We start from the raw sequence: 26,945 nt of genomic DNA on the forward strand, positions 1-26,945 counted from the left end.
CGGGGCTTGTGCGCTGCTGGGGGTTTATGCAGCAGCACCCTGTGTGTTAAGGGTCAAACAGGTGTGGGTTGCAGGGGGGGTCACACAGTGTTGGGTAGTCTTCGTTCCTCTGGGGTCTCACAGTCTTCGCTCCTCTGGAGTTCCGCGGTAGGTGGCTGGCTGTTGTTCTTCCCGGGTCTCTTCCCGGCCCCTCTCTTGGTGGAACCCCGTCTGGCGGTGGCGTTCTCCCGTCTGGCGGTGGCGTTCTCCCTTCTGGTGGCTGCGTTCTCGCACTGCGTCGCTCTCGCTGGTGCTGCGTCGCTCTGCTGCGTCTGATTACATTCTTTTAACCTAGGCAGCTCCTGCCTTGGTCGGCTTAACTCAATCGCTACTCCATTCTTGCCTCTACTGAAATTTTCTTGTATGTCCAGACAACAGAACTGAAAACATAAATGTGAGAAAAAATATTTCCTAACAATCAAAGCTTTCATAGATGCATATGTTTAAAACCTACAGACTGCATGGACATATTCTTTTCCAAGCCTCATATAGGTATAAAGATTAAAGGAAGATTCACCAGTGTTCAGATGACACAGCCTGTTTGCTGTAAATCAGGATGACTTCAAGCACTTATTAAGCTCTAACATAAACTGAAAGGAAAAAATCATCAATAAAAGCATCATACTAAGCAGAGAAAGTGCTGAACTTGTCAGTAACTAATTTTCATTGAATCCACAGTCAATACCCATAGAAATAGCACTCAAGAAATAAAATGTATTTCAATGGGCAAATCCACCACGAAGGACATTTGTTAAATGGTGAAGATTAAAGGTGTCTGCCTAGAGAGCAGGCTATATCTTACTCTAGCCATGGGATCTTCAGTTACTTCATATGCATGTGAAAATTGGACAGAAAATAAGGAAGTTTGAAGAAGAATTGGAATTGGAGTGTTGGAGAAGAGTACGGAACATCCCATGGACTGCTAAAAGAACTAACAGGTATGTCCTGGAAAAGGTGCAGCCAGAGTGCTCCTTAGACAGAAGGATGGCAAGACTTTCTCTTTCACCCACTTTGGGCATGTTTTCGGGAGGGACCCATCCCTGGGGAAGGCCATTTCCACTTTAGTAAAGTGGAAAATCGTCAAAAAATAAGGAAGCCTGGCATAGAAATGAACTGTGACCACAGCAGAGATTGTGCACATGATGCAACACTGAACTGTGTTCTGTCATAAACAGTGTCTTTATGGTCCAGAGCATTCGGTGGCAACTAACAACAACAATAACATCCATGTAGCTACATCTGGGAGAAGCCTTGGCTGCTTGGGGAACACGCTCGGGCCTTTACTGCAGGTAAAGCAGAAGAGCAGTCGTGGTATGCAGCATCAGTGTTAAACCAGCCACCTGGCCCATGCTGAGCAGCTAGCCGATTCTAACACAGAAAGGGTATCAAACCCTGTTCCCTTTCCCAGGGATGGTGGAACAAGCAGGGCCAGCAGTGGAGGAGCTGGTAGGACAGCATTCCCAGTGGGCAGAGAGCTCTCATGTGCATCTCAGGTGGCAGGGAATTTGTGACAGACACCATGGGGCCTTCAGCCTGCAACAGCGGAGTCACCTCTTAAGGGCAAAACTCTTCATCTTAATGTCCTCCCAGGTGAACTGGAAACTGATTCCAGTCTGTTTTTAAAGGAGACCATTTAGATTAAAGATTAAGAGCATGTCACATGGACAGATTTCAGAATAAGTTAGGCAAGTACAGACTTAGTTATACCTACTTGCTATGTATCAGAGAGCTGGACGATGACTAAGGATGATAGAAGAAGAATCGTTGCCTTTGAGTTGTGGTGCTAGAGAAGGGTATTGGACATAACAGAGACTGCCACGAGAACTAACAAGTATGTCCTGGAGAGGGTGAAACCAGGCAGCTTCTTGGAGGCAAGGATTTTGAAGCTCTGTTTCACATATTTTAGGCATGTTGCCAGGAGGGACCAGTCCTCGGAGAAGGGCATCATGCTTAAAAGGGTGGAGGGACAGTGCAGGCTAGGAAGACCCTGGATGAAATAGATTGACTCAGTAATTGGGGGGAGGGTGTAGGTGTGTCAGAGACAGACTAACTCAGGTTGGGGCAGGGTTCAGGGAAATTGTACATGGGATCTTATGAGCAGCTCGATGGCATAAAACAATTTTAATTTTGTTGTTATGTGCCATCAAGTTGTTGTTATGTGCTATCAGGGTCAAAATCAATTTGTAGCTGATACTCCAGTCGGTTTCCAGAGGCTGTAAATTGCACAGAAGGAAATGACTCATCTTTATCTCTGGAGCATCTGGTAGATTGGAAGTCTTAGGACTGTAGCTCCTTAGCACTAGGCCACCAGAGCTCCCTATGTGTACCAGTAAGGCTGTATTTATCATACTTGCTGGGGAGTACTTATCTATTCCAAACTTAAGTCAAAACAGATGGCCTTGCTTTGCAAGCATCTACCAACTGCTTCTGATTTCAGACTCTTGGACTTTAGAAAGAGTGCAAGAGCATATCCTGAAAGTCCGGGTTCTGATTCCTGCTCACCTCTTCCCCAGACACAGCTCTAGTCCTCTGAACTACATGTCACCATCTAGGAAACATTCTGGGGTGGGAATGTTTTCTGAGAAAATAGATTGTTTTGAAACAACAGGATTCTTGAACACGTGATCCTCAACAAAGTGCAGGGGAGGGGAGGCCTTGCTCCCCAGGTGAGCAGGTAACATAGTTCTGAAAGGTGCAGGGACAAACCTGAAAGCCAAAGTGTGGCCACTGACTTCTGGATACAGCTTGGGCACCCAGGTCTGGTGGGCATGATAATCTGAGCTGAACACATGGCCAGCCCTGACCTGCAAGTGTGTCTCTACCAAGTACATAGCACGTGCACCTGAAGCCAGGTGTGCAGGCATAATGTCAGTCATTGTTCTGTGGGTAGCCTCCGAGACGATGAAGCTCTGGCAGGCAAAGTGCAAGAATTGAAGGGTTACTAATGGGGCCAGCTTGTACTAAGATGGACCTGGCAGCTTTTAGGAGTCTGCTCCAGGGTTTGATGGGAGACCTCCTGGAAGTGTGACGCACCTGACTCCATCACACCCATGTCTGGAATCCCCATGTTGGAACTCACTGGACCCACAAGACTTTGCTGCCTTTACGTGTTGACAGGGCGCAAGAAGAGGGTTTCTCAAGATTCCTAGAGAATCTCAAAGCCTTCCTGCTGGCTGGGCCTTTTCAGTGATACTTGACAGTCTGTTTGTGCCATAAATTAGGGTCCCTGATCTTGTCCTTAGGGAGCTCTGGTGGCCTAGTGCTGAGGAGCTGCACTGCTAACCTAAAGGCATGTGGTTCAGATCCACCAGCTGCTGTGTGAGAGAAAGATGGCCGATTGGCTCCCAAGTGATTGCCTGCCTCTGAAAACCCGATGGGTTCACTGTGAGTCAGTTCTATCTCAGTGGGACAGAACAGCACCAAGAATGGGGGAATTTCAAACAAACTCAAGAAAAATAAGACTCAAAAAGAAGACTCAGCAAGGCTGTTGTTATTGTGTGCCATCAATTTGAAACTGACTCGTAGCCGACCCTGGTGCAGCACTTTTTCAGAGGCTATAGATCGTACTAGAAGACACTCCCCACCTTTCTCTCAGTTTGAAATTGGGCAAAGGTCATGAACTGACACTTCATCAAAGAAGGAATTTGGGATGCTCTTAGTCAGAAGAGATGTTGCTCTCAGTCAGAGCCTGCAGTCACCCTTCACCGGATTTCAGAGCTGTATGTTTTTACAAGAAGAGGCTGCCTTGTCCTCTTTCTCAGAATGGCTAGTGGGTTTGAACTATTGATCTTTCCATCAGCTACCTAGCATCTTGTGTACTACTATGCTGCCAGTGAGATACAGTGACCAAGCACCACACTCCATCAGTGTTGGCACCATTTATGAAACAGAAAAACAACACAAACTGGTGAGCATGTGGGAAGATTAGGATGCTCATACAGTGCTAGTTGGACTGTTAAAGGGCTCACCCAGAACTCCCTATTAAAAACCTGGAGGGGGAAATACCTTCTGATCTACTTAAACTCACTTGAAGGTATATAGCCTAAACTGAGTAAGCTGAGCAACAAATAGACATTGGCATACCCATGTCCATTATTCATAATAGTAAAAGGATGGAGACAGCCTGCATGGCCATCAATGGATGAATGGACAAACAAATTGTGTGTGTGGAACTACTACCCTCCAATAATGAATAATGAATAACATAAATTAATCTACAGGACATTATGCTTAGTGAATTAAGTCAGTTACAAAGGTACAAATATTGTATGAGATCACTTATAAAAAATTAATAATAGGTTTACATACAAGAAGAGACATTCATTTATGGTTACTAGAGATGGGGAAAGGGAGAATTACGAACTACACAAATACTAATTCTAGTGAAAGGAAAAGAAACAATGTGAGAGCAGTCAGCAACAGTGTGATCAAGGCCACAGAAGACACAGCTATAGGCAAGAATAAACCACAACAATGTGGCCTTAGTAGGAAGATCTGGTGGCTTGGTGATAAGAAGTTGTGTTTCCATTTCAAAGGTGGTTGTTGGTATGTGCCATCGAGTTGCCTGCAAGTCATAGCAACCGTGTGTACAACAGCCCTAAAGCCTACTCTATCCTGTGCCAATCTTACTGTCTCTGACACGCCTACCCCCATTACCCTAGTCATTGAATCAATCCATCTCATTGAGGGTCGTCCTCTCTTGCACTGTCCCTCCACCCTCCCAAGCATGACGTCCCTCTCCAAGGACTGGTCCCTCCTTCCAACATGCTCAAAGTATGTCAGACAAAGCTTCAGAACCCTTGCCTCCAAGGAGTAGCCTGGTCTCTTCCTCTCTAGGATGAACCTGTTTGTTCTCCTAGCAGTCCATGGTATATTCAATAAAACACTTCTCCAGCACTGAAGTTCAAAGGTATCAATTCTCCTTCTATCATCCCTGGTCATTTTCCAGTTTTCTGATGAATATCAAGTAATTGTGATGACTGTGGCCTGGATCAGGCACATTTTATTCTCCAGACTGACATTGTTGTTCTTGAGTACTTTGGAGAGGTCTCTGACAGCCGACTTTCCCAATGCAGTTCATCTCGATTTCCTGGCTCCTGGTACCAAAAGTGTTGATTGTGGAGCTAAAAGCAAACTAAAGCTGTTAACAATCTCTTCACCATCTATCATGATGCTGCCAATCTAGCCATTGGTGAGAATCATTATTTTCTTGATGTTGAGCTTCAATCCATATTGAAGGCTGTAATCCTTGACCTTCTGCAGCTAGTGCTTCAAGTCCTCCTTAGTTTCAGCAAGCAGGGTTGTGTCATCTGCATAACGCAGATTGTTGATGAGTCTTCCTCCAGACCTGATGCCACATTTCTCCTCATAGAGCCCAGCCTCCTGGATAATCTGTTCTGCATATAGGTTGAAAAGGTATGGAGATAGGATGCATCCCTGGCGTACACCTTTCCCAATTTTGAACCATACAGTGTTCCCTTGCTCTGTTCTGACAGCTGCCTTCTAGTCCAAGTATAGGGTTCACATTAGCACAATCAAGTGTTCTGGGATTCCCATTCTCAGAGACAGCCAGTTTGTTGTGATCGAATGTTGAAGACCCGGGGTATAGTATTTTAATAATTATTAATAATGAGACAGACAACCAGGAATGAGATAAAACAGAGAGCATAAAAAGTAGGAGCCAGCAGTTCCAATGACTGACTTAAACCTGAAACATTTCTGTACATACTGAAACAACTGCAAAAATGACTTTTCTCTTACTTTTACTCATGAGCTCTTAAGTAATTTTTTAAGTAATGTAATATACTGAGCTTCAGAGGATGAGCTGTTCCCCATGACTCTTTTTTTAATCAATTCTGCCTCTGAATTTTTAATCCATTTATTTCAGAGGATAGGGTATAGTTTTTATGACATTTTTTCCAATTCTTCCCTTGACTTTGTCCTTCAGGGGGTGAGAAAATCCTCATGACCCTACCTTTAATTTTACTGAAAGTTTCACTTAACCCTGAGCTAATTCCCTTTTGGTTTTCTGGTGTCTGCAAGAGAGTGAGGAAAAACTACCGCCTCTTCAGTTCCCAGGCGCCAAAATGTTGCAGACTGAGTCATTGGAACTGCTGGCCCTCTGTCTTTTATGCTCTCTGTTTTATCTCATTCCTGATTGTCTTTCTTATTAATAATTATTAAAATACTTTATCCTCGGCCTACAACAATCCACACAGTCAAATGCTTTTGCATAGTCAATGAAACATAAATAGACATTCCTCTGGTACTCTCTGCCTTCAGTCAAGATCCATCTAACATTAGCTGTAATATCCCTACGACCATGGCCTCTTCTAAACCCAGACTACACTTCAGGCAGATGAAAAGGTGAGGAAAAATGGAGTTGCTTTGAAAGTTAAAAAAGTCATTTCTAGATCTGTCTTGAAATACAATATTGTGAGTGACAGGATAATATCCATGCACATACAAGGAAGTCCAGCATCATTCAAAAATGTACAAACAGCCAGAGCGAAAGAGGAGGAAATAGAAGATTTCTACCAACTTTTGTAGTCAGTGATTGATAAAACATGCAGTCAAGATGCATTAATAATAATGGGTGACTGGAATGCAAAAGTTGGGAACAGAGAAGAAAGATCAGTAGTTGGAAAACATGGACTTGGTGACAGAAATGAAGCTGGAGATAGAATGATAGAATTTTGCACAGTCAAGGACTTATTCATCTCAAATATGTTTTATACAAAACATAAATGCAGGCTAATGCAAAGATACATGGTTCAAATCTACCAGGTGCTCCACAGGAGACAGATGGGCAGTCTTCTCCCTTGCGATTGATTAACTGCTTCTGAAAACCTGCTAGAGGGTCAAGCTATAGGGTGGTTCTGACTTGACACCAACAGTGTGGTCTAGTGGTAAAAAGTTACACTTCCAACCCTAAGTCACACAGTTCAAATCCACCATCTTCTCCATGGGAGAAAGATGGGCAATCTCCTGTTCAATTTACTGCCTCTGAAAACCTACTGGAGGATCAGCTATGAGTCATTTCTGACTCAAAGGCACAAATATAACAGTTTCGTTATTTATCGTCCTCAAATAAAAATTGACTCATAGCTGAACCTCCAGCAGGTTATCAGAGGCTGTAAATCCATAATTAGCATGAGAGGAGATTACCATCTCTCTTCCTCAGAACAGCTGGTAGATTTGAACCATCTACCTTTGAGTTGGCAGCACAACTCCTTATCCACTAAGCCACCAGAGCAGCAGTAATACTAACTTGTGAGTGAGTGCAGTGCCATCTCACTCATCCCTGCCCATTCCCGAGTTTTAGAGCTCCTGCATCAGTTTTCCTACCATGAAGAGGTCTCCCAACTTTCTCTCTTGGAGCCACTGGGGGATTCAAGGCCATCAGAGACACTTGATCTTTTGCTTACTGTGCAGCACACTAGGTCGTGTGTGTGTGTGTGTGTGTGTGTGTGTGTGTGTGTGTGTGTGTATGTGTATTCCAAAAGACCAATGTCCCACTTGAACCACAGTCTCCCCTAGCCTGAGGTCAAAAGAACTAGGTGATGCCAAGCTACTACTACTACTGACCACTCTAACCTGGGGCACAATAGAAAGCTCCAGTTAGAATGGAGAGGGGAAACATAGAAGCTGAGTTCCTAAAAATCACCAGATGTACTGGTTTGAAAGAGACTGGAGGAGCCCTAGACTGTGACCTAAAGCACTCTGGTAACCTGGAACTGAAGCCACCATGGATGGAACAAATCGTAAACTGGCCTATAGAATAAACAATAGGACCATAAATCATGTGCTCCATATGGCCATCAGCCATGTAATACTGAAGGGTGAAATTTGCCTAAAACTAAAATGAGAGGGTGAGAAAGTTGTTGTATACCATCAGTTGGAACCCACCCATCGCTGACCCACCACCAGGTTTTCAGAGGTGGTTAATCTCCCACAGAGCAGGTGTTGGAGTTGAACTACCAGAGGAGCACTGCTCTGGGGCTAGCTTTCAACTCCCTGGGGCACCAGAGCTCCCTGACGCCCAAAAGGATGTTGCTGAGATCTCTAACAGATGCTGGGAGCTTCCAGTGACTTGGATCCTGACTTGTGGCAACCCCATCTGTGTACAGAGGAATGAAACCACCCATGCTGTTGGGCCAGCCATAGGATTTTCAGACTGGTCACTGGGCTCTCTTCATCAAGAACTCTCACTGACCTGTTCAGTATCTTAGCAGCATGAAGGCCTCCATTGGCAGGTTGTGACTGTGTACGAGGTACCCTGGCTAGGGACTGAACTTGGTTCTTTCACAGAGAGGGCAGGAATTTTACCATGAAATTGCCAGTGTCGCCCACCAGGTGAGACCATGCTGTTTAAGCTTTGGTTAATGTCAGGTGCCCCTGAGTGAGCTATGAGTCTTGGTGCCCCTGTGAACAAAAGATCAAGCCTTGCCCTGGCCTGTGCCGCCCTCACTTTCACCACCATGCTCCAGCCCATTGTTGCAGTTAGAATTTTACTAGTAGCTGTTTAGTCATTTTGTTTGTCATATTGTGTTGGCTTGCATGTCATCATGCAACTGGACACTGTGACACTGGTATTTCACGTACCAGCAGGGTCATCCACGAGGTGGACAGGCTTCAGAGCAGCTTCTAGACTAAGACACACAGGGAGGATTGGCAGTCTACTTCCCAGGCACACGAATGTACCAGTGAAAGCCTCCGAATGAACAGCAGCATCTTCTTTGATATACTAGAGGAGAGGAAGCCCTCAGGTTGAAAGGTGCTCAGAATATGAATGGCTGTTATCAGCTCAAAATAGAGTCTGGGTGTGCGTGGAGGAGAACTTTGCAAGGATCTCCATTTGCTGATGTGGCACAGCTCAAAATGGGCAGCAGCTGCAAACATCTATTCATAATCAGAATGTGGAAGTATGAATCGAGGCGAAATGAAGTTGTCAAGTTGAAACAAAATAAATCCAGATTGATCATTTGTGAGCTGCCTGGGCTGGTATTGGTCATTTTAAATGAGGCAATCATGAACTGCTATACCAGAAATAACACACTGAAGAAGAATTGGCAGTGCATTCATTGTCAAAGAGAACATTTTAAGAGCCACACAAATACAAGGAAGACTTATTAATATAATTATTATTCAGATTTAACACCCACCCCCAAATTCTCCTTGCTAGCTTGATGCATAGCTGACCCTCCAGCAGCTTCTTAGAGGCTGTAAATGGCACAGGTGATTATCCTTCTTTCTCCTGAGGAGCTACTGGTGGATTTGAACCATTAGCAAGGAGCCACCTTTGGATTGGCCGTGCAGCTCCCTACCCACTAGGCAACCGCTGAAGCCAATCGTGAAGAAATTGGAGAGACCTCAGCCAGATGACTGCCGCAAGGGGCTCAGTTGTGTCAGAGATGTTGAGAGTGGCACAGGAGAGGGCACAGTGACTGCCACAAGGGGCTCGGTTGTGTCAGAGATGTTGAGAGTGGCACAGGAGAGGGCACAGTGACTGCCGCAAGGGGCTCAGTTGTGTCAGAGATGTTGAGAGTGGCATAGGAGAGGGCAGGGTGCAGATCTGTTGCTCACAGGGTCACTATGGGTTGTACTTGACAGCACCTATCAACAACCAACATCTAGGAGTGCTGGTGGCTTAGTGGTAAGGAGTTGTGCTGCCAACCTCTAGGCACATGGTTTGAATCCACCAGCTGCTCTGCAGAGGAAAGATGGGTAATCTTTTCCCATTGCATTTTACTGCCTTTGAAAACCCACTAGAGGGTCGGCTAGGGATCTGTTCCAACTTGGTAGTACTTAACAACAACAAGAACAACACCTAATTCCTACAGCCCAAGATTGATCAATTATTCTGTCAGCATTGGGTGGACAAGAATGAAACCATTTCCCACCATTGTCATGGGAAACAATAGGAAAGGGAACATTCCTTAAGAATGGAATCAGCTTCCTCATCCTCCTCCCAGACCTCTCCTGTCCCAGCCCTTGTGCTCTGTGGTAACCGGGGCCTCTTCCCATGGCAGCTTGCAGGCATTCAGCCCTGCTTTTCTCTCCTTTGATTCCCAGATCTCCCACTTGTGTAGAGTGGCACATTTTACAGTTGTACTCCCTGTTGGCATCACTTTTCCTGTCTCTCCTTACCCGGGATCTTATTAAACATTATTCATACACTCCCACCTGATCCAAGCCATGTGTCAGCTGGACAGTGAAGGAGACAGAAAAAGAATCGATGCCTTTGAGTTGTGCTGTTGGAGAAGAGTACTGAATATCCATGGACGGCCAAAAGAACCAAAAACTAGGTCTTTGAGAAGGTGCAGCCAGAGCATTCCTTAGAGGCAAGGGTGGCGAAACTTCATCTCATGTACTTGGGGCATGTTGGTGAAGATTCTATTCTTTGTAATGGGACAACATGCTTGGAAAGGTGGAGGGTCAGCAAAAGAGATGGATTGACAGAGCAGTGGGCTTTGGTATGTCAGAGATGATGAAGATGGTACAGGACAGGACAGGGTTCAGATTTGTTATTGTTGTATTGGGGTTGGGGGTTTTTTCATCCTTGGAAAGCAAATTTTCTTTTTTTCTCGCTCCTGCCCCCCATATGAGAGAAAGCAAGTTTTCCTTTTTTAAGACCAAGCCAAGAATACTAAGCACACGTGGAGATATATGAGATTCACCAGGTTTTATCTGAGAGAAACCTGCAGTCTGATGTCAATAGGAAGACACCAGAGTGGGGTCCGTTGCTTGTCTGTGGTGTTTGGATATTGGTGAGAGTGCGTGAGAAGAGGGAAGAGCGTGAGAGGAACCTTTTTGATCCTCTTCTTAATTTTCTCCATTTTAATATTCTCTGATTCTGCCTTAGGGGAGGGAGAAGTCATCACTGGTCATTTTACAAAGAATTTACCATCAGAGAACATAGTCACAGGGAGAAAACAGAGTGGAGGTAGGTGTTGACATCACAGCCTGAGTGGAGGTAGGCACTGATGTCACAGCAGGAGTGGAGGTAGGCACTGACATAGCCGGCGTGGAGATAGGCACTGATGACACAGCCGGCGGGAGGTAGGCACTGACGTCACATCCAGAGTGGATGGAGGTAGGCGCTGACGTCACAGCCGGAGTGGATTGTTGGAGGTAGGCACTGACGTTACAGTGTTACAGCGGGAGTGGAGGTAGGCGCTGATGTTGCAGTGGGAGGTTGGTGGGAGAGGTGGCCGGCACAGGAAGGCAGGTGCTGGACTCAGTTAAGTGCGCTTGGAGGAGTGGAGGCTGTCCTAGTACAGGCGCCTCTTCATGATCCGCAGGAGCTCTTGCTCACTGGTGACTTCCTTGTCCACATCTCGATCTGCCTCATTAGTCATTTTCTGAAGCTCTTCCTCCGTGAGATTCTTGCCCAACTCCTAAGCCACGTGGTTCAGATTTTTGAAAGATTTTCTCCTGTCGCATAAAGAGTCTGAAAGCTTTCAGGATTTCTTCTTTGATTTCTTTCTCAAACATTTCCTGAGTCATCCCAGTCAAGAAATCACGGAAGCTTATTTTTCCTATTCCTTCCTTATCAATCTCATTTATCATTTTCTTAATTCCTTCTTTCTTGGGCTCAAAGCCCAGGACCCTCATTGCCACCTTATGTTCTTTGACATAGATTGTGCCATTTCCATCAGCATCAAAGACAACAGAAGCTTTCGGATTTCCTGTTTCTGCTCTCCCGTGAGTTGAGGCTTGGAACTCTTCCACTGGGAAGTCGACAGCAGGCTTGTCATCTTAAAGCTGGAGACATCGCTGATGTACTGCCGACTGCTGGGCATTGTAGGGCAGCATCCTGCACTCTCCTTCCCTCTGTCCTCACCGTGCTTTCCTCTGTCTTCCTCTGTCCTTAGGGCCTGGCTGGCCATTGGTGGATCTTTCGTTCTGAGGGTCGCTCTGAGTTGTACTTGATAGCACTTAACAAACATTACCTCTCACTCAGAGAACTTCTGCGTAAGCCCGTGTTGACAAGTTCCATCCATTCCCTCCATAGACCCTCACTGAGGAGCTGGCCTGGGCACTGCTTTGGTTCTGAGGACACAGTCCCACTGGGACAGAGTCCCTTCTCTTTCCAGGGTGAATTCTCCCACGGAGTTGCAGCCATCAAACCGTCAATGCATGGTGACCCCACATGGTTAGAAGAGACCTTTGTGGGTCTTTAAGGACTGAGACTTGACGGGTAGATGGCCAGGCCTTTCTTCTGAGGCACCTGGAAGTGGACTTAAACCTTCAGCCTTTCTATTGGCTGTTGCGTGCTCCCAATGACAACAGAATCATTCCCTTCTTAGCTTTTTCCCTTCACAGTGTCACCCAAACCCTGTCTAACCCTTAGAGGAGAGCTGTCTGCAACTTTAGCATCTGTTTTCTGTTGTCTGGAGCTCCAGGCTCTGAGAGGCGGGACAGGATTGGTACCTGATGAGACCCTCTGAGGAGAGTTCCTTGTGCTGTGTTCACAGGTGATTGCTGGCTACTGGCAGCCATCGCTTCTCTCACCCTGAATGAGGAAGTGCTGGCGCGTGTTGTCCCCATGGACCAGAGCTTCCAGGAGAACTACGCTGGCATCTTCCACTTCCAGGTCGGTAACCAAGTGGCTTCCCCGTGGGTCCTGGGGTAGAACAGGAACGCTGGCTTGCTAAGACCCTGATCCCCCAATGTTTATAGACTCTTAGGTCCTAGGCTGTTCTTCAAAGAACAGAGAGAGAGTAAGGGACTCCCTGCCCCACATCCAACAGGGTATCCCACAGGGAGGTAAAGGGGAGCCTCTGGTCACTGAAAATAGTGAGTAAAGCAGAGTCAGAGTCTTCAGAAAATAATTTTCACATTTCAGAGCAAGTTTATTATCTGAGGTCTGAAAGTTAAGGTGCTCCTCATTCTCCTCCTTTCATACTTAAAAACCTCAAGAACATAGGTAGAAGGCCAACACAACTGAGGGGACACCTCAGGGAGGTGCTAGATCCACTGGCATCACTAGCTGCCTCAGCTGACGTGGTGGCCACTGACCAGCACATGCTACAGCAGTAGGTGTGTGTCCAGAAACAGTTGGCCTCTTGGTCTCAGTTTCTTGGTGACAGACTTGGCAGAGTTGAGGAGCCTGGAGCATCTTCATGTGGACGGGGCTTGTGGGACCTGCTGCAAGGGACGCGGGCAGGAGGGCCTTCTCCCTGCAGCCCTCCACACCATTCCCCTCTCCCCATGTCCCCCAGTTCTGGCAGTACGGCGAGTGGGTGGAGGTGGTGGTGGACGACAGGCTGCCTACCAAGGACGGGGAGCTGCTGTTCGTGCACTCTGCTGAGGGGAGTGAGTTCTGGAGTGCCCTGCTTGAGAAGGCCTATGCCAAGTAAGTGACCACACCGTGCCCCGCACACTGCCAGCCCCGGACTCAGGGCTTCAGGAGGTGTCTGAGGACTACCAGACTTTTCACACATATGACTCAGGCTGTATCATTTCTTTGTTCTTGTTGTTGACTTGCCTATAATCATTCATATATTGTGTGTTATAAAATCATTCACACAAATTGCATTTTCCAAAATTACTTACTGTTGATCTGTGCCTATTATTAACCTCCTTCTCTTTAAATCCTTCACGCCGCCTCTCCTTACTAGCCTCTGCTTTCCCAGTGGTATTTTTTCCCCTTTCCTTTCTCCTGCCCCTCTGCCTCCCTTGCCCTTTCCCTTTTGGACTTTTATACATATATTGCTCCTTTATCCTCTTACTTTCACAATAATGGTCTTCTGCAATATTTGTCCTTATGAGACTGAGTGAGTTCACTCAGCATAATGCTCTCTAGCCTCTTGTATGTTATATAGTATTTTGCAAAGTCAGTGCTCCTTAGTGCTGCTTAGTATTCCACTGTGTGAATGTACAGTAAATTTTCAGTCCATCCATTTGTTGATAGGCATTAGGGCTGCTTCTGTTTTCTTGATGTTGTGAATAACACTGCTGTGAACATACGCGTATGTTGTCCATTTGTGTCTCAGTTTTGATTTCCTTGGTCAGTGTTCCTATCAGTGGGTCATAAGGGATTTCTCTGGTCAGCTTTTTGAGTTGTTCTGTTTAGTTTTATTGGATTTTTTCCCATTCTTCAAACCATCCAACTGTGCATTATGCCCATTATTTTTAAAAATACAGTACAGAGAATCAAAGTCTTACTATAAAAGGACAGTTTGGGTCTCCAAAATTAAAGCCTGCCAGGCCTTCGTCATACTCTGATAACTGGAAAACCATGCCATTTTAACCAAATGCACAAGAACATGGTAAGGTATTGGCTAGGCTGAACCACAAAAGGCAACAAGGAGTGTTTGCCACTGAGCAAAACTCTCCACTGTGGAAGTATGAAAATTATAGAAACAGACCCAGAATATAGAGCCCCTGGCTCATTTGCACCCGACAACTGAAGGGAAGGTTGGAGGTTCAAAACCACTCGATGGTACTGTGTAAGACAGGCCTAGAGATCTGCTTCTGTAAAGAGAACAGCCAGGAAAACAGAGGGGAGCTTAGCTCTACGTGGTAACCCCTGGAATGGATCCCAGGACCACCCCAGGGCAGCAAGCCTGCCCTTGCTGACTGCACCCCTCTGTTAAAGTGATAAATTCTAAGGCAAAGAGTGGGTCTTTGCCCTTACAGCCAGGATGGAGGTCTGGGATTCGACACCCTGCCTGAACAGCATGGGCCTGAGGGATGACTCAGCAGTAGGGTTGGAGAAGCTCTAGGTCTGCAGCTCAGTGGCCAGGAGCCAAGTCCACACATTGCCTCCTCCTGTGGAAATGGCCACTGTTACTGCATTGTTGTTTTATTTAAGCTAATTATGCCCAAGAGTCAATTAGCCAGCCTCACATTTCTTGTCACGTTTGGGAGGCTGGACTGGATAATCACTAGATCCTTCCAATTCTAAGACTCTGGTGTATGCTTTTAAATATTAAGTGCTGGAGAGCTCTGGTGGCCTAGTGGCAAGAAGCTGTACTGCAATCCCAGATGTTAGTGGTTCGAATCCACCAGATGCTGTGCTGGAGGAAGAGGGACAATCTCCTCTTATACCAGTCAGATCTGATTTGATGGTACACTCAAAAAAATAATAAAAATTTAAAAAAATATAATATCAAGTTCCAGGGATATGTGAGTGGAGACAGTGACCAGCCTTCACGGGCAGTCTGAGTTGGGCACAAAGTTAGGGAGAGTTAGAGCCAAGGGCACCGGCAGTGTCAGAGCAGCAAGCTATCAGGGACAGCCCTGGAAAGGCAATTGATCAGTGAGGTAAGCAGCAGATCCCCTCCCCTCTTGCAGGATCAATGGGTGTTATGAAGCCCTCTCGGGGGGCTCCACCACCGAGGGCTTTGAGGACTTCACCGGAGGCATCGCCGAGTGGTACGAGCTGAGGAAGGCTCCTCCTAACCTCTTCACCATCATTCAGAAGGCACTGCAGAAAGGTTCCCTGCTCGGATGCTCCATCGATGTAAGCCCAGACCTGGTCCTAGACGAAATCCTCGCTTTTGAGGCTGAAATCTTTATTAGATGTAGGTAGGGCCTCTCGAACTTCTCTTACAGATCATAGCAGAACAAAGATCCATTATCCTCATCTCTGCCTCCCATTGGCCAAGTGGCTTTGAGGTGCCTTGAACCTGCAGAGTGTACACTCTGCATCTATCATGGCATCTGGGTGCCCCTGTGTGAATGCATCCTTGTCACGTGGATGATGGATTACCCCACTGAGCATGCCCGTGTTGTCATGTCCTCTCATGTGAGAACTGACTCATAGCTGATCATCTAGTAGGCTTTCAGAGGCAAGACATCGCACTGGAGGAGACAGCCCACCTTTGTCCAGCAGAGCAGCTAGGGCATCCGAACCACAGCCTGTTGGCAGCAGCTGAGTCCCTTCCCACTTGGTCACTGCAGCTCCTGCGGGCATAACCAACAGTTGCATGTGAGCTTTCCTTCAGGAAGCACTGATCACCTGGTGGGCAAAGAGCAGTTCAGCTAGCAATGGAGTCCACCAGCTGCTACACAGGACACAGATGGACAGTCTCCTCCAAAATCTACTGGAGGATCAGCTCTGAGTCATTCAAGAACCATCTAAAGATACCAGCAGAGGGTGGGAGTCCCACAGGTTTCTATGGGCTGCCTTCTCATGCCTACTTCCCCCAGACTAGGACCAGCTGCCCCCTTACTGTGTCCTTGATTAAACCTAGGTATATATGAGGAGGGATGAGGTGGGATGCAGAAGGGAGGTGTTGCCTGGCCTTGCTGATTCATCTCCTCGCAGATCACCAGTGCTGCAGACTCAGAAGCCATCACTTTCCAGAAGCTGGTGAAAGGACATGCGTACTCGGTCACTGGGGCAGAGGAGGTAAGGCCTGACAGGGATGCTTGGAGTCCCTTCTCCAACACAGATGGCCCAAAGCACATTTATCCTGTGATGTAGGTAGGGCTTCTCGAACAGGCAGGGGCCTGAACAGGAGTCCAGCACCTTTTCAAAGTTGGACACCCTTTCCTGACATCTAGACAGACAGGCTTTCCCTTCCAGGCCAGGTTGGCCAGGCGCATGATACCCTCTGCTGGCCTGGTCCCGCTCTGATTCCAGGCCAGTTGCACAGCAACCTCTGCTTACCCGGTCCTGCTCTGATTTGTGGACAAGCTTATGGCGCCCTCTGCTGCCCAAGTCCTGCTCTGATTTGACTTCTTCACACCTAAAAACCTTGCTCTTAAGATCCAGAAACAAAAATAGTAAGACAGCCTTTTGCATGTCCATAGGATTCCTCACACCATAAAATACCTTCACATTGGATCTCAGAAAAGCCATTGTCTCTGCCCACATGTGAATCCGGCTGGCCCCATGCTCTCCAGCCATGTGGCCTGGTCAAACATCCAGAATGCTCTACTCTTGACATTTCTCACCTGTGAAAAGGAAGGAAAAGAATATGAGATTGTTGTGGCTGTGCAAGCATGCTCATGTGTTTGAAGCACCCACCAATTCTTGCTGCTGTTGTTACAGCTCTTAATACTGTAATGATTAAAATCCACTTTCTTGAAATGATTTCCAACTCTTAGGCCCCTTCACCAGGCTTCTAGGCTCTAAATCTTCACAGAGGAGACCCCATCTTCCCTGTCCCCACTCACTCTGTGTCACCCCACACACGGGATGGCGTAGCTGGTGAATCTGAAGCACTTCTCTTTTGGTTGCCCAGTTGGAGCTCTGGCGGCTTAGTGGTAAGGAATTGAGCTGCCAGCTCAAAGGTATTCATTCAGTTCTTTAGGTTTGGACCCCTACGGTTACATAACTGTGCTACAAGGGCACTTTATAATTAAATGGGTTACACATGTATTCTTAATTACAAGACCCAGACTAGACATTAAATCATCTATTATGTCCACAGGTGGGTCCCCCCCCCATTTTTTGGGTTTATTTAGGATTTTTTTTTTATTAATTTTTATGAAAGTTTACAGAAACTTAGGATTTCCAGTCATTCATCATTGCACTTTTCTTCCTGCCCACCCTTGCTGCCCCAATCACTCTTCTCCTCGAAAACAAAAACAAAAATTTATTTCATTGTTACATAATACTTTCCCCCAAGTCCACTCCACTATGCAGCCTTCACTCTGGACTTCTGTAATGACAGGAATACCCATTCATATGTCCCTTTAAAACAGCTCTCTTCCTCATCTGTTTCAATGCAATATACATTGTTCCTCTCCTCCTTTTCTGTCTTCCCTTAACCCTCAGGTCAGTTCTGTTTTACAACATGGCCCTATGCAATATGTGTCCTTTTGTAACTGAGATATTTCACTCAGCATAATGCCCCCCATTTTTGATGTTGGAATTTTTTTTTACTGCCATCTAATATCCTAATTATAAAAAATAAACTGAACTCCTTGGAAGTAAGCTAGTTAAATGAAGCTCATGAAGAGGAGAGGTGAGAATAGAAGAGCAACCACTGGCTAATCATAACATGATTGATTAGATCCTTTCACTGGGATTAACTGATAATAGATTACTAGGTGGTCACTGACCTGGTAGCTTAACAAAAATGGCATTCCACTTGTTTGTAAGTGAGCTCCAGTGGCTTAGTGATAAGGAATTGTGTTGTCAACCCAAAGGCTTGGGGTTCAAATCCTCCAGCTGCTTCATGGGAGAAAGATGCGCATATTCCTCCAGTATGACTTACTGCCTCTGAACACCCGCTGGAGGGTCAGCTGCGAGTTGGCTCCAGCTTGATGGTATGCAACAGCAACTTGTTTGTAAGGGGCTCATGGGTGGAGTGCATAAAATATCAAGCTGCTAACCAAACTGCCAGCTCTCTGAGGGGGAAAGATGGGTGGTGTTTGCCAGTAAAGATTTATAGTCTCAGAAACCAGATGGAGTCACTGTGGGAGAACCTGTTAATGGAGTGGAGTACTTGCCAGTGGCCAGGAATTCTTTTCAAATGTACACTGAGTTAGCCTAGAATATTTTTTCATTAAATCATGAGGCAGATGTTTTTCTAATAACTGTGGTGGTCTTCCCTCCAAGCAGAAATACACGGAAGGCAATTGTTAATGTGCCATCGAGTCAGAGTCTATCCATAGCTGACCCTCCTTCAGGTTTTCAAAGACGGTAAATCACACAGGCAGAGCTTGCCCATCCTTCTCCCGCAGAGCAGCTGGTGGGTTCAGACCGTATGCTTTTGGCATCTCCTTCTCATTAGGCTACCAGAGCTCAGTAACCTTTGGGGCTGCTGGACTTCATCCTCTGGGGTCACTGTGAGTTCCAGTCAAGTCAAGCAGGCTTGGGCTCTTCAAATGGGAAAGAAAAGTTGATTCACAGTTTCAGATGAAAAAGGAAAAAAGCAAAACCAATCTTATCGAAGCAGCTGACAGGAGTAATTTTGGATCTGTAAATTTTAGGATCCTGGATAAGAAATATCTCTTGAAATACATGAAAAATGTCTTTGTTTCACACACACACAAAAACCAAAAACACCCAACACATGTATTCCACATACCCAAGAAAATTAATTTTGTGCATTCAGTACCATAAGCTCAAGCAAAGCAGGTTTTGCGGATGGGGCAGGACCAGGAGGACTCTGTTCTGTTGGTCACAGGGATCCTGTGCGTCAAAACCAACTCCACAGCACCTAAAAGCGGTCTAGTGACCTACAGTCTCTAGGTAAACATGCTCATTGCTCAGAATGTCCTTTTTAGCACACATCAGCCCAAAATTCAATCAAGATTCATATACTTTATTTGCCTCTTACCACCATTGTTTTGACTTTTTAAAAACTGCTCTGGGAGAAATACGTGGACCAAATATTTGACGATTCAACATTTACATGTCTCCTTCAGTGACATTGAATCCTCTTATCATGATGTACAACCCTCACCCCTGTACATTGCTGTATTTTCCACCACCACTAGCACAGTAACTCTGCTGGCTTAGTGATAATCAGCTGTGCTGCAATCCCAACAGCAGCACATGGTTCAAATCCACCAGTTGCTCCATGGGAGAAAGATGAGCAATCTCCCGTGTGATTTTCTGCCTCTGAAAACCTGCTGGAGGCTCAGCTATGAGTCAGTTCCAACTAAACAGCATAACAACAACAATTAACAGAGTGTCCCCTAAGCAGTGACTCCACCTGTTCTCTCCAAGGCCAGCTAATCATCAGTAAACTTTGATATTTTTTAATGCATGTATTTGTTCTAAGTGATTGAGATCCTACCATGTTCAACATAATGCTAGCCAGTCCCCCCAAGTTAGATAATAATTTACAGAATCATTGCTCCAGCGTGCTGCGTAGTAATCCATTGTGTGAAGGTTCAGGATGTTTTCCGGGTTGGTTCTTGGAGGAGCATGTACCAGGACTTCATTTCTTGTTATGGCTGAGGAATTGTGTAGATCACATTGTGTTTGTTCATTCAGCAGCTGATTGGCATCTCAATTTCCTCTACTTTTTCGCTGTCATGATTGGTGCTGCAGGGAGTGCTGGTATAACCACTCCTCTTTTGATAAGTGGTAAAGTGTCCCTGCCTTCCTGTGAAAAAAGTCTGGTGGCTTTAGTGGAGTTGTGCTGTCAACACAAAAGCAAAAGGTTTGAATCCAGCTGCTGCGCAGGAGGAAAACAGTCTTCTCCTGTGTGATTTATAGCCTCTGAAAATCACTGGAAGGTCAGCTATGAGTTGTTTCTGACTAGAAGGTGCAATAGCAGCAACAACAAACTGTGTTCAGGGTGGTCAGGCATCAAGGCTGAGATTAGAGCAAGCGTATTCACACCTCAGACCCAGGGCAGAGATGGGAAAGCCATTATGCTCATTCATGTTCTGAAGTTGGGCTTCAGGGCTTAAGCTGAAGCCCAGCCCCTGAGGCCCTTTGTACTGGAAACTCACTGCAGGTCTCCTCAACTCTCTTTCATCCAACCCCGTAGGTGGAAAGCAATGGAAGTCTGCAGAAGCTGATCCGCATCCGAAACCCCTGGGGGGAGGTGGAGTGGACCGGGAAGTGGAATGACAAGTGAGTCTTGTGGGCATGGAGGGAGGTCTGGCAAGGAAGACTGCAGGGCTGGGTCTGGCTGACTGCAGCTCTGGAAAAGGGCAAGAGTCAGGATGTGCTGAGAAATGAGGCCCCAGAGCCTGAGGTAGCATCAGTGGGACACAAAGGACACGTAGAGTCATAGGGCTATAAACTTCTAACACTCTGCTGCTCACCACAAGGTTGTTGGTTTTGAGTCCCCCTGGAGCTACCTTACAGAACTCGTGCCATGAGAGGCTCAGTGCTGGGCTGCATCAAGGTCAGTCGGTCAGTGGTTTGAAGCCACCAGCTGCTTCATGAGAGATAAGAGGCTGTGTGCTGCCTCAGACTCCCTGTGGGCAGTTCTGCCCTGTCCCATGAAGTTGCTGGGAGTCAGAACACATCCAACGGCAGTGGGTTTAAAGGTGCCTGGCATTAAAGGTGTGATGATCTCCTTCTGAAAACGCAGCTATTAAAAGCTTGCAGAGCATAATTTTCTGGGACACGTGTGGGGTCCATGTGAATCAGGTCAGCCTGGCTAGCCAGAACATGGCTTCCAGGACAGAGCCCAGGCTCCTGGGAAACTTGTTCCTTTCACTTGATCTTGGCTAATCTCTCAAACTCAGACTCTCCCTGCCAGGGGGATTGTATCACACTTCCCACCCCTACTTGTTCTAACCCATAGTTAGGAGGTTTTGTGCCCAAACGCAGAGAGAATTTCCTCTGTGGCCTTCTGGAGTTTACCAGAAGGCCTGTTTTATTTTCACCTATTTGATTCACTAGGGAGCTCTGGTGGCTTAGTGGTAAGGAGTTGAGTTGCCAACACAAAGGCATGCAGTTTAAATCCACCAGCTGCTCCACAAGATAAAGATGAGCAGTCTCCTGTGCGCATTACAGCTTCTGAAAACCCACTGGAGGGCCAGCTCCGAGTCTGTTCCTACTCAACAGCAATGACCGTGAGCTCGTTCAATTTTCTATCTGCCTTGTTCCTGTTCCCCTGCTTCCCACACCATTTGCACAATGGCAGAGAGACTCCTACCAGGGCTTCTGGGCCAGCTCTGTAGCCATGCTGCCAACACATTGTCAGGCCTGGTGTTGTTTGGGCAGCCAAGGCACTTCCTCTCCCTCTCTGAGGGCTGTGTTCAATCTCTAGACTCTTCCTTGCTGTTATCTTCCAGGAGAAAGTGTCCTTTCACCCTCCTCCCCAAGGTGCTGTGTGTGTGCTCCACCGCACCCCACACCACTTCCCAACGCCTCCCTGTTACCTTGTTTCCCAGCTGCCCAAATTGGAACACTGTGGACCCTGAGGTTCGGGAGAATCTGACCAGACGGCATGAAGATGGAGAATTCTGGTAAGCTTGGAGAGGTTTCTGGGAAAGATGCTCCAGTCAGTGTTCTCCCTAGAAAAACGGCTCAAAGAGGAGTGTGAACCAAAGCTAGATTATCACGTTCAAGGAAGAGGGGCATGGGATCCTGGGGTGAGGGGTGGGGGAAGATGTGTGCTAGAAACGTTTCATTCCTTTCGTTGAATCCCTTAAGGACCCTGCACAAAAATATCTCCATTTTTTGTAATTGTATTTCACGGCACTCTGAGGAAATGGGTGTCGCATCGGGGCATCTTCGTAGACACTCACATTCCTGAAGTGTTGTTCAGAGTCCTTAAGAAACCAAAGTCTAGATTCTGGAGGCTCACTCCTGCACCATAGAGAGTGGCAGTGTGCCCACACCCTTGTGTGTCCACGTCTGGCACTCCGAGAGCCATCCCCCGTGAGTCCTCACAGACCACCGCAGTGTGCTTCCGCCTCCATTTCTGCAGATGAAAGTGAGGGCTGAGTAACTTGTCCAGTTACCTCATCAGAAACTTCCAGAGCCTGGGCTGGAATTTCAGTGTCCCGATTGAAGGCCTGGTGCCCATGGGCCCTCAGGCTGCCTCATGGCTGCCCTAACCATCCTTTGGTGGAAGGTGACAGCTGGCCAGTGCATCCTCCTCTGACCTTCTTGCCTGTGTCCACCTTTGCCAGGATGTCTTTCGGTGACTTCCTGCGACACTATTCCCGCCTGGAGATCTGCAACCTGACCCCAGACACCCTTACCAGCGAGTCCTACAAGAAGTGGAAGCTCACCAAGATGGATGGGAACTGGCGGCGGGGCTCCACCGCAGGAGGCTGCAGGAACTATCCGAGTAAGGCTGCCCCTGGCCGTGGGGGGCTGGCACTGTCACCAGTGCTGGCAAACCTCCCCTGCCTGGCGCCTGTGGGAGGCAGTTCTCCTCCTCAGCACCCTTCATGCCCTTCCCCCTTACCCTTCTCTGTCCTCTCAATCCTGATACTGCCTGCACACATTTGCCTCCTTGTTTTGCTGAGGAGTGTAGAGTCGGACAGACCCATAGCTGACTCACCAGCAGATTTTCCCACGGGCAGCTGGTGGATTTGAGCCTCGTTCCTTTGGGCTGGCAGCACAATTCCTTACCCAGGCAGAAACCCAGACTTGCTCTTTGTGGAATGCACTCTTCAGACACCAGATTCCCTCTGGCCTTTGAGGCAGGGCTTCATGACTAAAGCATGAGCTCCTTCATCCACCCTGTGCCCAGGTGGCCTCACCCAACGTGCCTGTTCAGATAAAGGTGGGGAGTGTTCCGGACAGTCCTTGTTGAGTCCTCAACTCTTCACCGTGATGAGTGAGGGCTCCCCTCACACTCTCCCTTAGAAACAACCTAACAACCTTACCACGGTGATAACTGCCAGCTGTCCACAGGAACTATCCTAAATGCCATAGGTCTGTCAGCAACAGTGAGGATGGCTCAGGACAGGGCAGGGTTCAGAGCTCTTGTACTGGAGGGTTGCAGGCAACTAGATAGCACATAACAACAACAAAAACAACACAACAAACTTCAGAGGTGGGCACTTTATTATAATCTCCACATTGAAAATGAGGGAGCTGAGGCCTGGAGAGGCCAAGTGGCTTCCTTAAGTTGTGCTCAGTGAGCTGGAATGTGAACCCCAGCAGCCGTTTCTGCTGCGACTACTCAGCTCCACCATTGTGGCCTGAAGTGGAAGCTCATGCTCTGTGGCTATGCTCCAATAAAACTTTTATTACAGAAACAGACATCAGTCCTCAGGGCTGTAGTTTGCCAACCCCCGTGTTAGATGTTTCCTCAATGAGAATTTCATCCCCTTAGGTAAGGTAAGACAGCATAATCGGTCATCAATAGGAGTGGAGCTCAGCTTCCTCCTGGAAGTGGAGAGGGGAGAGACACCCCCAAAGGTGGGCAAGGGATAGGGCCAAGAGAACAGAAGACCCAGAACAAAAGGCAAAAACATGTATAGGGTGTTCCTGACCTCTGGGCTTACTGAGGGCCTAGTGTGAAGGTAGCCCCAGACCTCCTCAGGCCAGGTCATCTTGCTGCATCTCCAGAGAGAACAAGGCACACTGAGGGAGCCCTGCTGAGCAGAGGTAGGTCAACCCTTCACAGTAACCAGGTTACCCTCCAGAATGACTCAAGCAGTCCCTAAGACAAGGCGGCCTGAAGAAAAAGAGACTGTGGGGCCTCTGTACAGTAGAAAAGAAAGAGTGTGAGGGAGTCCTTTCCTGTGGGCCCCACAAGACAGTCACATTATCCTCTGTCCTCAGCCTTCTATCTCCCACCAAGGGGGTGCTGCCAACCAGCCCCACCCTGGCTGGCCCTGCATCACCTCATCTTCATCCATCCTCTGGGAAATGCACCCCCAAGCCCCAGCGCCGCCTCAGAGCTCCTCCTTCCTTCATTGGCTCATTGCCACCTCCACTCGCTCAGAGCTGGGCTCCTCCTCCCCGAGTAAGTGACCTTGGCCCTCTCCGGCTGCAGATACTTTCTGGATGAACCCCCAGTACCTTGTCAAGTTGGAGGAGGAAGATGAGGATGAGGAGGACGGAGAGCGAGGCTGCACCTTCCTGGTGGGCCTGATCCAGAAGCACCGGCGGCGGCAGAGGAAGATGGGGGAGGATATGCACACCATCGGCTTTGGCATCTATGAGGTGGGCAGCCAGGCAGGCACACATCGGCTTTGGCACCTGTGAGGTGGGCAGCCAGGTAGAGCGTCCACCTTCTCCCCACCCCTGCTTTTCTCAGCCCATGTGAGGATCCACCCATAGAACCAGGGACAGAGCCCAGGGAGAGCTTGGCCAAGGGAGCCTGCTCACAAGTTCCCTGAAGCTGGGCTGTCATCAGGAGTTTCCAGGCCCTTGAGGGGGGTCCCCTGCGGCCAGCTTCCTGGAGGTGGTTGCTGGCTGCTGTCAAGTTGACCCCCCAGCTCATGGTAACCCCATACATGATGAAGCAAAACACTGGACAGCCCTGGGGTATCCCCACGGCAGGTGTGGAGCAGACCACTACATTCATAGAAGTTTTATTGGCTGGCCTTAGGAAATGGATTGCCTTAGTCTGGAAGCTCAGTGGAAACCCAGTCAGCATCCCAGCACACAAACCTCAATGACAGGCGTCCTGGGTGCTATGCTCTTTAGAATGGCCTCTGTATCCTTGATTATTTCTCCCTCTCTGGCTTAACTGCCAATCTCCAAAGAGAGACAATTGTCAGGGCAGGAACTGAGCAAGCCAGTGGGTGCAGCTGGCTGAGCCCAGCAGTCATTGTTCAGGAAGGTGGATGGTGGTTAGGTGCCATCACGTCAGCAACGGCTCCTCGTGACCGTGTGACCAAGAGCTCTGCACCTTGCCCTGTCCTGTTCCATCCTCACTGTCGCTGGTGTACTTGAACCTGTTGTTCCTGTCAACCATGTCGATCCATCTTGTTGAGGGTCTTCCTGTCTTTTTCTGACCCTCCACTTTACTAAGCATGGTGGCCTTTCCAAGTGGCCTGCACTTTCTCCATGGCATAGTTGTCCTTTCGGCCATCCATAGGATAATCAGTCCTCTCCTCCAACACCACAGCTCAAAGGCATCAGAATGATCCTTCTGCTCCTACCACGACTCCATGGCTTGGTTCTTGGGCCCCACACAGAGGCAGACACCCTTATTTTCAGGTCCTTCTCCCATTCAGAACCAAGCTGAGAGAAGCAAGCTCTGTTCAAAGAAGTCTTTAGAAAACCCTCCAAATCCATAGCCCTGTACCCTGCCCAACCTGTGCAGCAAAGGTGTCCACGGGCACCTCATGGCCTTGGCTTAGCAGTGGGAGAGTGGCTGAAATGGGATTGTGTTGGCTTGATGGGTAGCTCCTGAACTCCAAATGCAATTCTCTCAACCCCAAAAGCGGTGTAGTCATACTGGCAGCTGGATAATGGCCATAGTGGCAGTGTTTACATCACAGAAATAGGCAGATGCTTTAAAACAGGGCACCATTTCCCAGCATCCTACTCTCATGCATACCAGACCAGGTGCTGGGGAGAGGCGCTCCCTCATCCACCTGAGAAAAGGAATTGGGCTAGCAGTAAACAAGAACCAGATGTGCTAAGAGAGCATGCATTTCTGAGCTTTTCATATCAGGAACAAAATAAACTCCAAGAGAAAAGCAGGCTAACTTTTGAACATAGACTCCTTCTCCTCTCCAGCTTGGCTTATAAATGGACCTTCACAGTTAGGAAGAGTTGTTGGTCCCATCTTACAGATGAGGAAACTAAGGCCCAAGAGGGAACGTGCTGAAGAAGTGCAGAATGGATACACAGACAGAGGCCTAGAACTGCCCCCCCCACCGCCCCCCCCCAGACTTGTCCTCTTGGCCTCGTTTTGTCCTCTGAGTGTCTTCTCCTGGGGCAGACTTTGCTCCAGCCACTGGCTGACTGAAGGAGTCAAGTCACTTCTCTCCTGTGCCTTGGCTTTATGCTCTAGAAATTGAGAACGCTAGTAAGGTGGCTTAATGGTAAGGAGTTGTACTACCTGCGCAGAGTTACGCAGTTCGAATCCACCAGCTGCCTCGCAGAAAGATGGATATTCTTTTCCCATGTAATTTATAGCCCCTGAAAATTCCCTGGAGGGTCAGCTATGAGTCAGTTTGACTTGACAGGAGACAGTAAGTAAGGAAATGCATATCCACATTTATTGGAAGATTTTTTTTTAAGTGGAAATCCTTTGAGTTTCTTGAAAAATAATTATGTTAATTTGGTTTCATATTGCTAAAGTACTATTGGTAAATACTGCTGAGGGAAGGGGTGGCACATCAGTGAGGGTGTCTTTGCATGTAACTTTCCTTGGTCTAAGGTTATTGTTTTTCTTTGTCTTGGCAGGTCCCAGAGGAGGTGTGTCTCACTCACTAAGGCTATCCTTGGGGCTCAGGTTTACCAGTGGATGAGCAGCTCAGGAAGTGTCCAGGAGTGTGGGCAGGGGCTGGGAGTGACACTGTGTTGGGAATTTCATAATGCAGCCTGTGGACTCTGCACTGCCAACCCGAGGGCTCATGAGTCAAATCCACAGCTGCTCTGCGGG

General features: G+C 47.6%; 1 protein-coding gene and 1 pseudogene across 1 annotated transcript in view; one reads left to right on the forward strand and one right to left on the reverse strand.

The window, feature by feature from the left end:
* CAPN2 (calpain 2, (m/II) large subunit) overlaps positions 1-26,945 on the forward strand; it is an 84,463-nt gene that overhangs the window by 39,555 nt on the left and 17,963 nt on the right. Inside the window, exons 3-11 of the mRNA XM_006898038.1 lie at positions 12,519-12,637; positions 13,266-13,399; positions 15,343-15,511; positions 16,319-16,402; positions 20,451-20,536; positions 21,811-21,885; positions 22,555-22,715; positions 24,378-24,547; positions 26,747-26,758. Of these exons, the coding sequence (XP_006898100.1) occupies positions 12,519-12,637; positions 13,266-13,399; positions 15,343-15,511; positions 16,319-16,402; positions 20,451-20,536; positions 21,811-21,885; positions 22,555-22,715; positions 24,378-24,547; positions 26,747-26,758 (1,010 nt within the window). The remainder of the gene's footprint in view (positions 1-12,518; positions 12,638-13,265; positions 13,400-15,342; positions 15,512-16,318; positions 16,403-20,450; positions 20,537-21,810; positions 21,886-22,554; positions 22,716-24,377; positions 24,548-26,746; positions 26,759-26,945) is intronic.
* LOC102850393 lies at positions 11,313-11,843 on the reverse strand (annotated as a pseudogene).

The sequence above is a fragment of the Elephantulus edwardii genome, unplaced genomic scaffold (genome assembly GCF_000299155.1).
Source record: "Elephantulus edwardii isolate Elephantulus edwardi_28Jun2011 unplaced genomic scaffold, EleEdw1.0 scaffold00218, whole genome shotgun sequence".
Taxonomy (NCBI): Eukaryota; Metazoa; Chordata; class Mammalia; order Macroscelidea; family Macroscelididae; genus Elephantulus; species Elephantulus edwardii.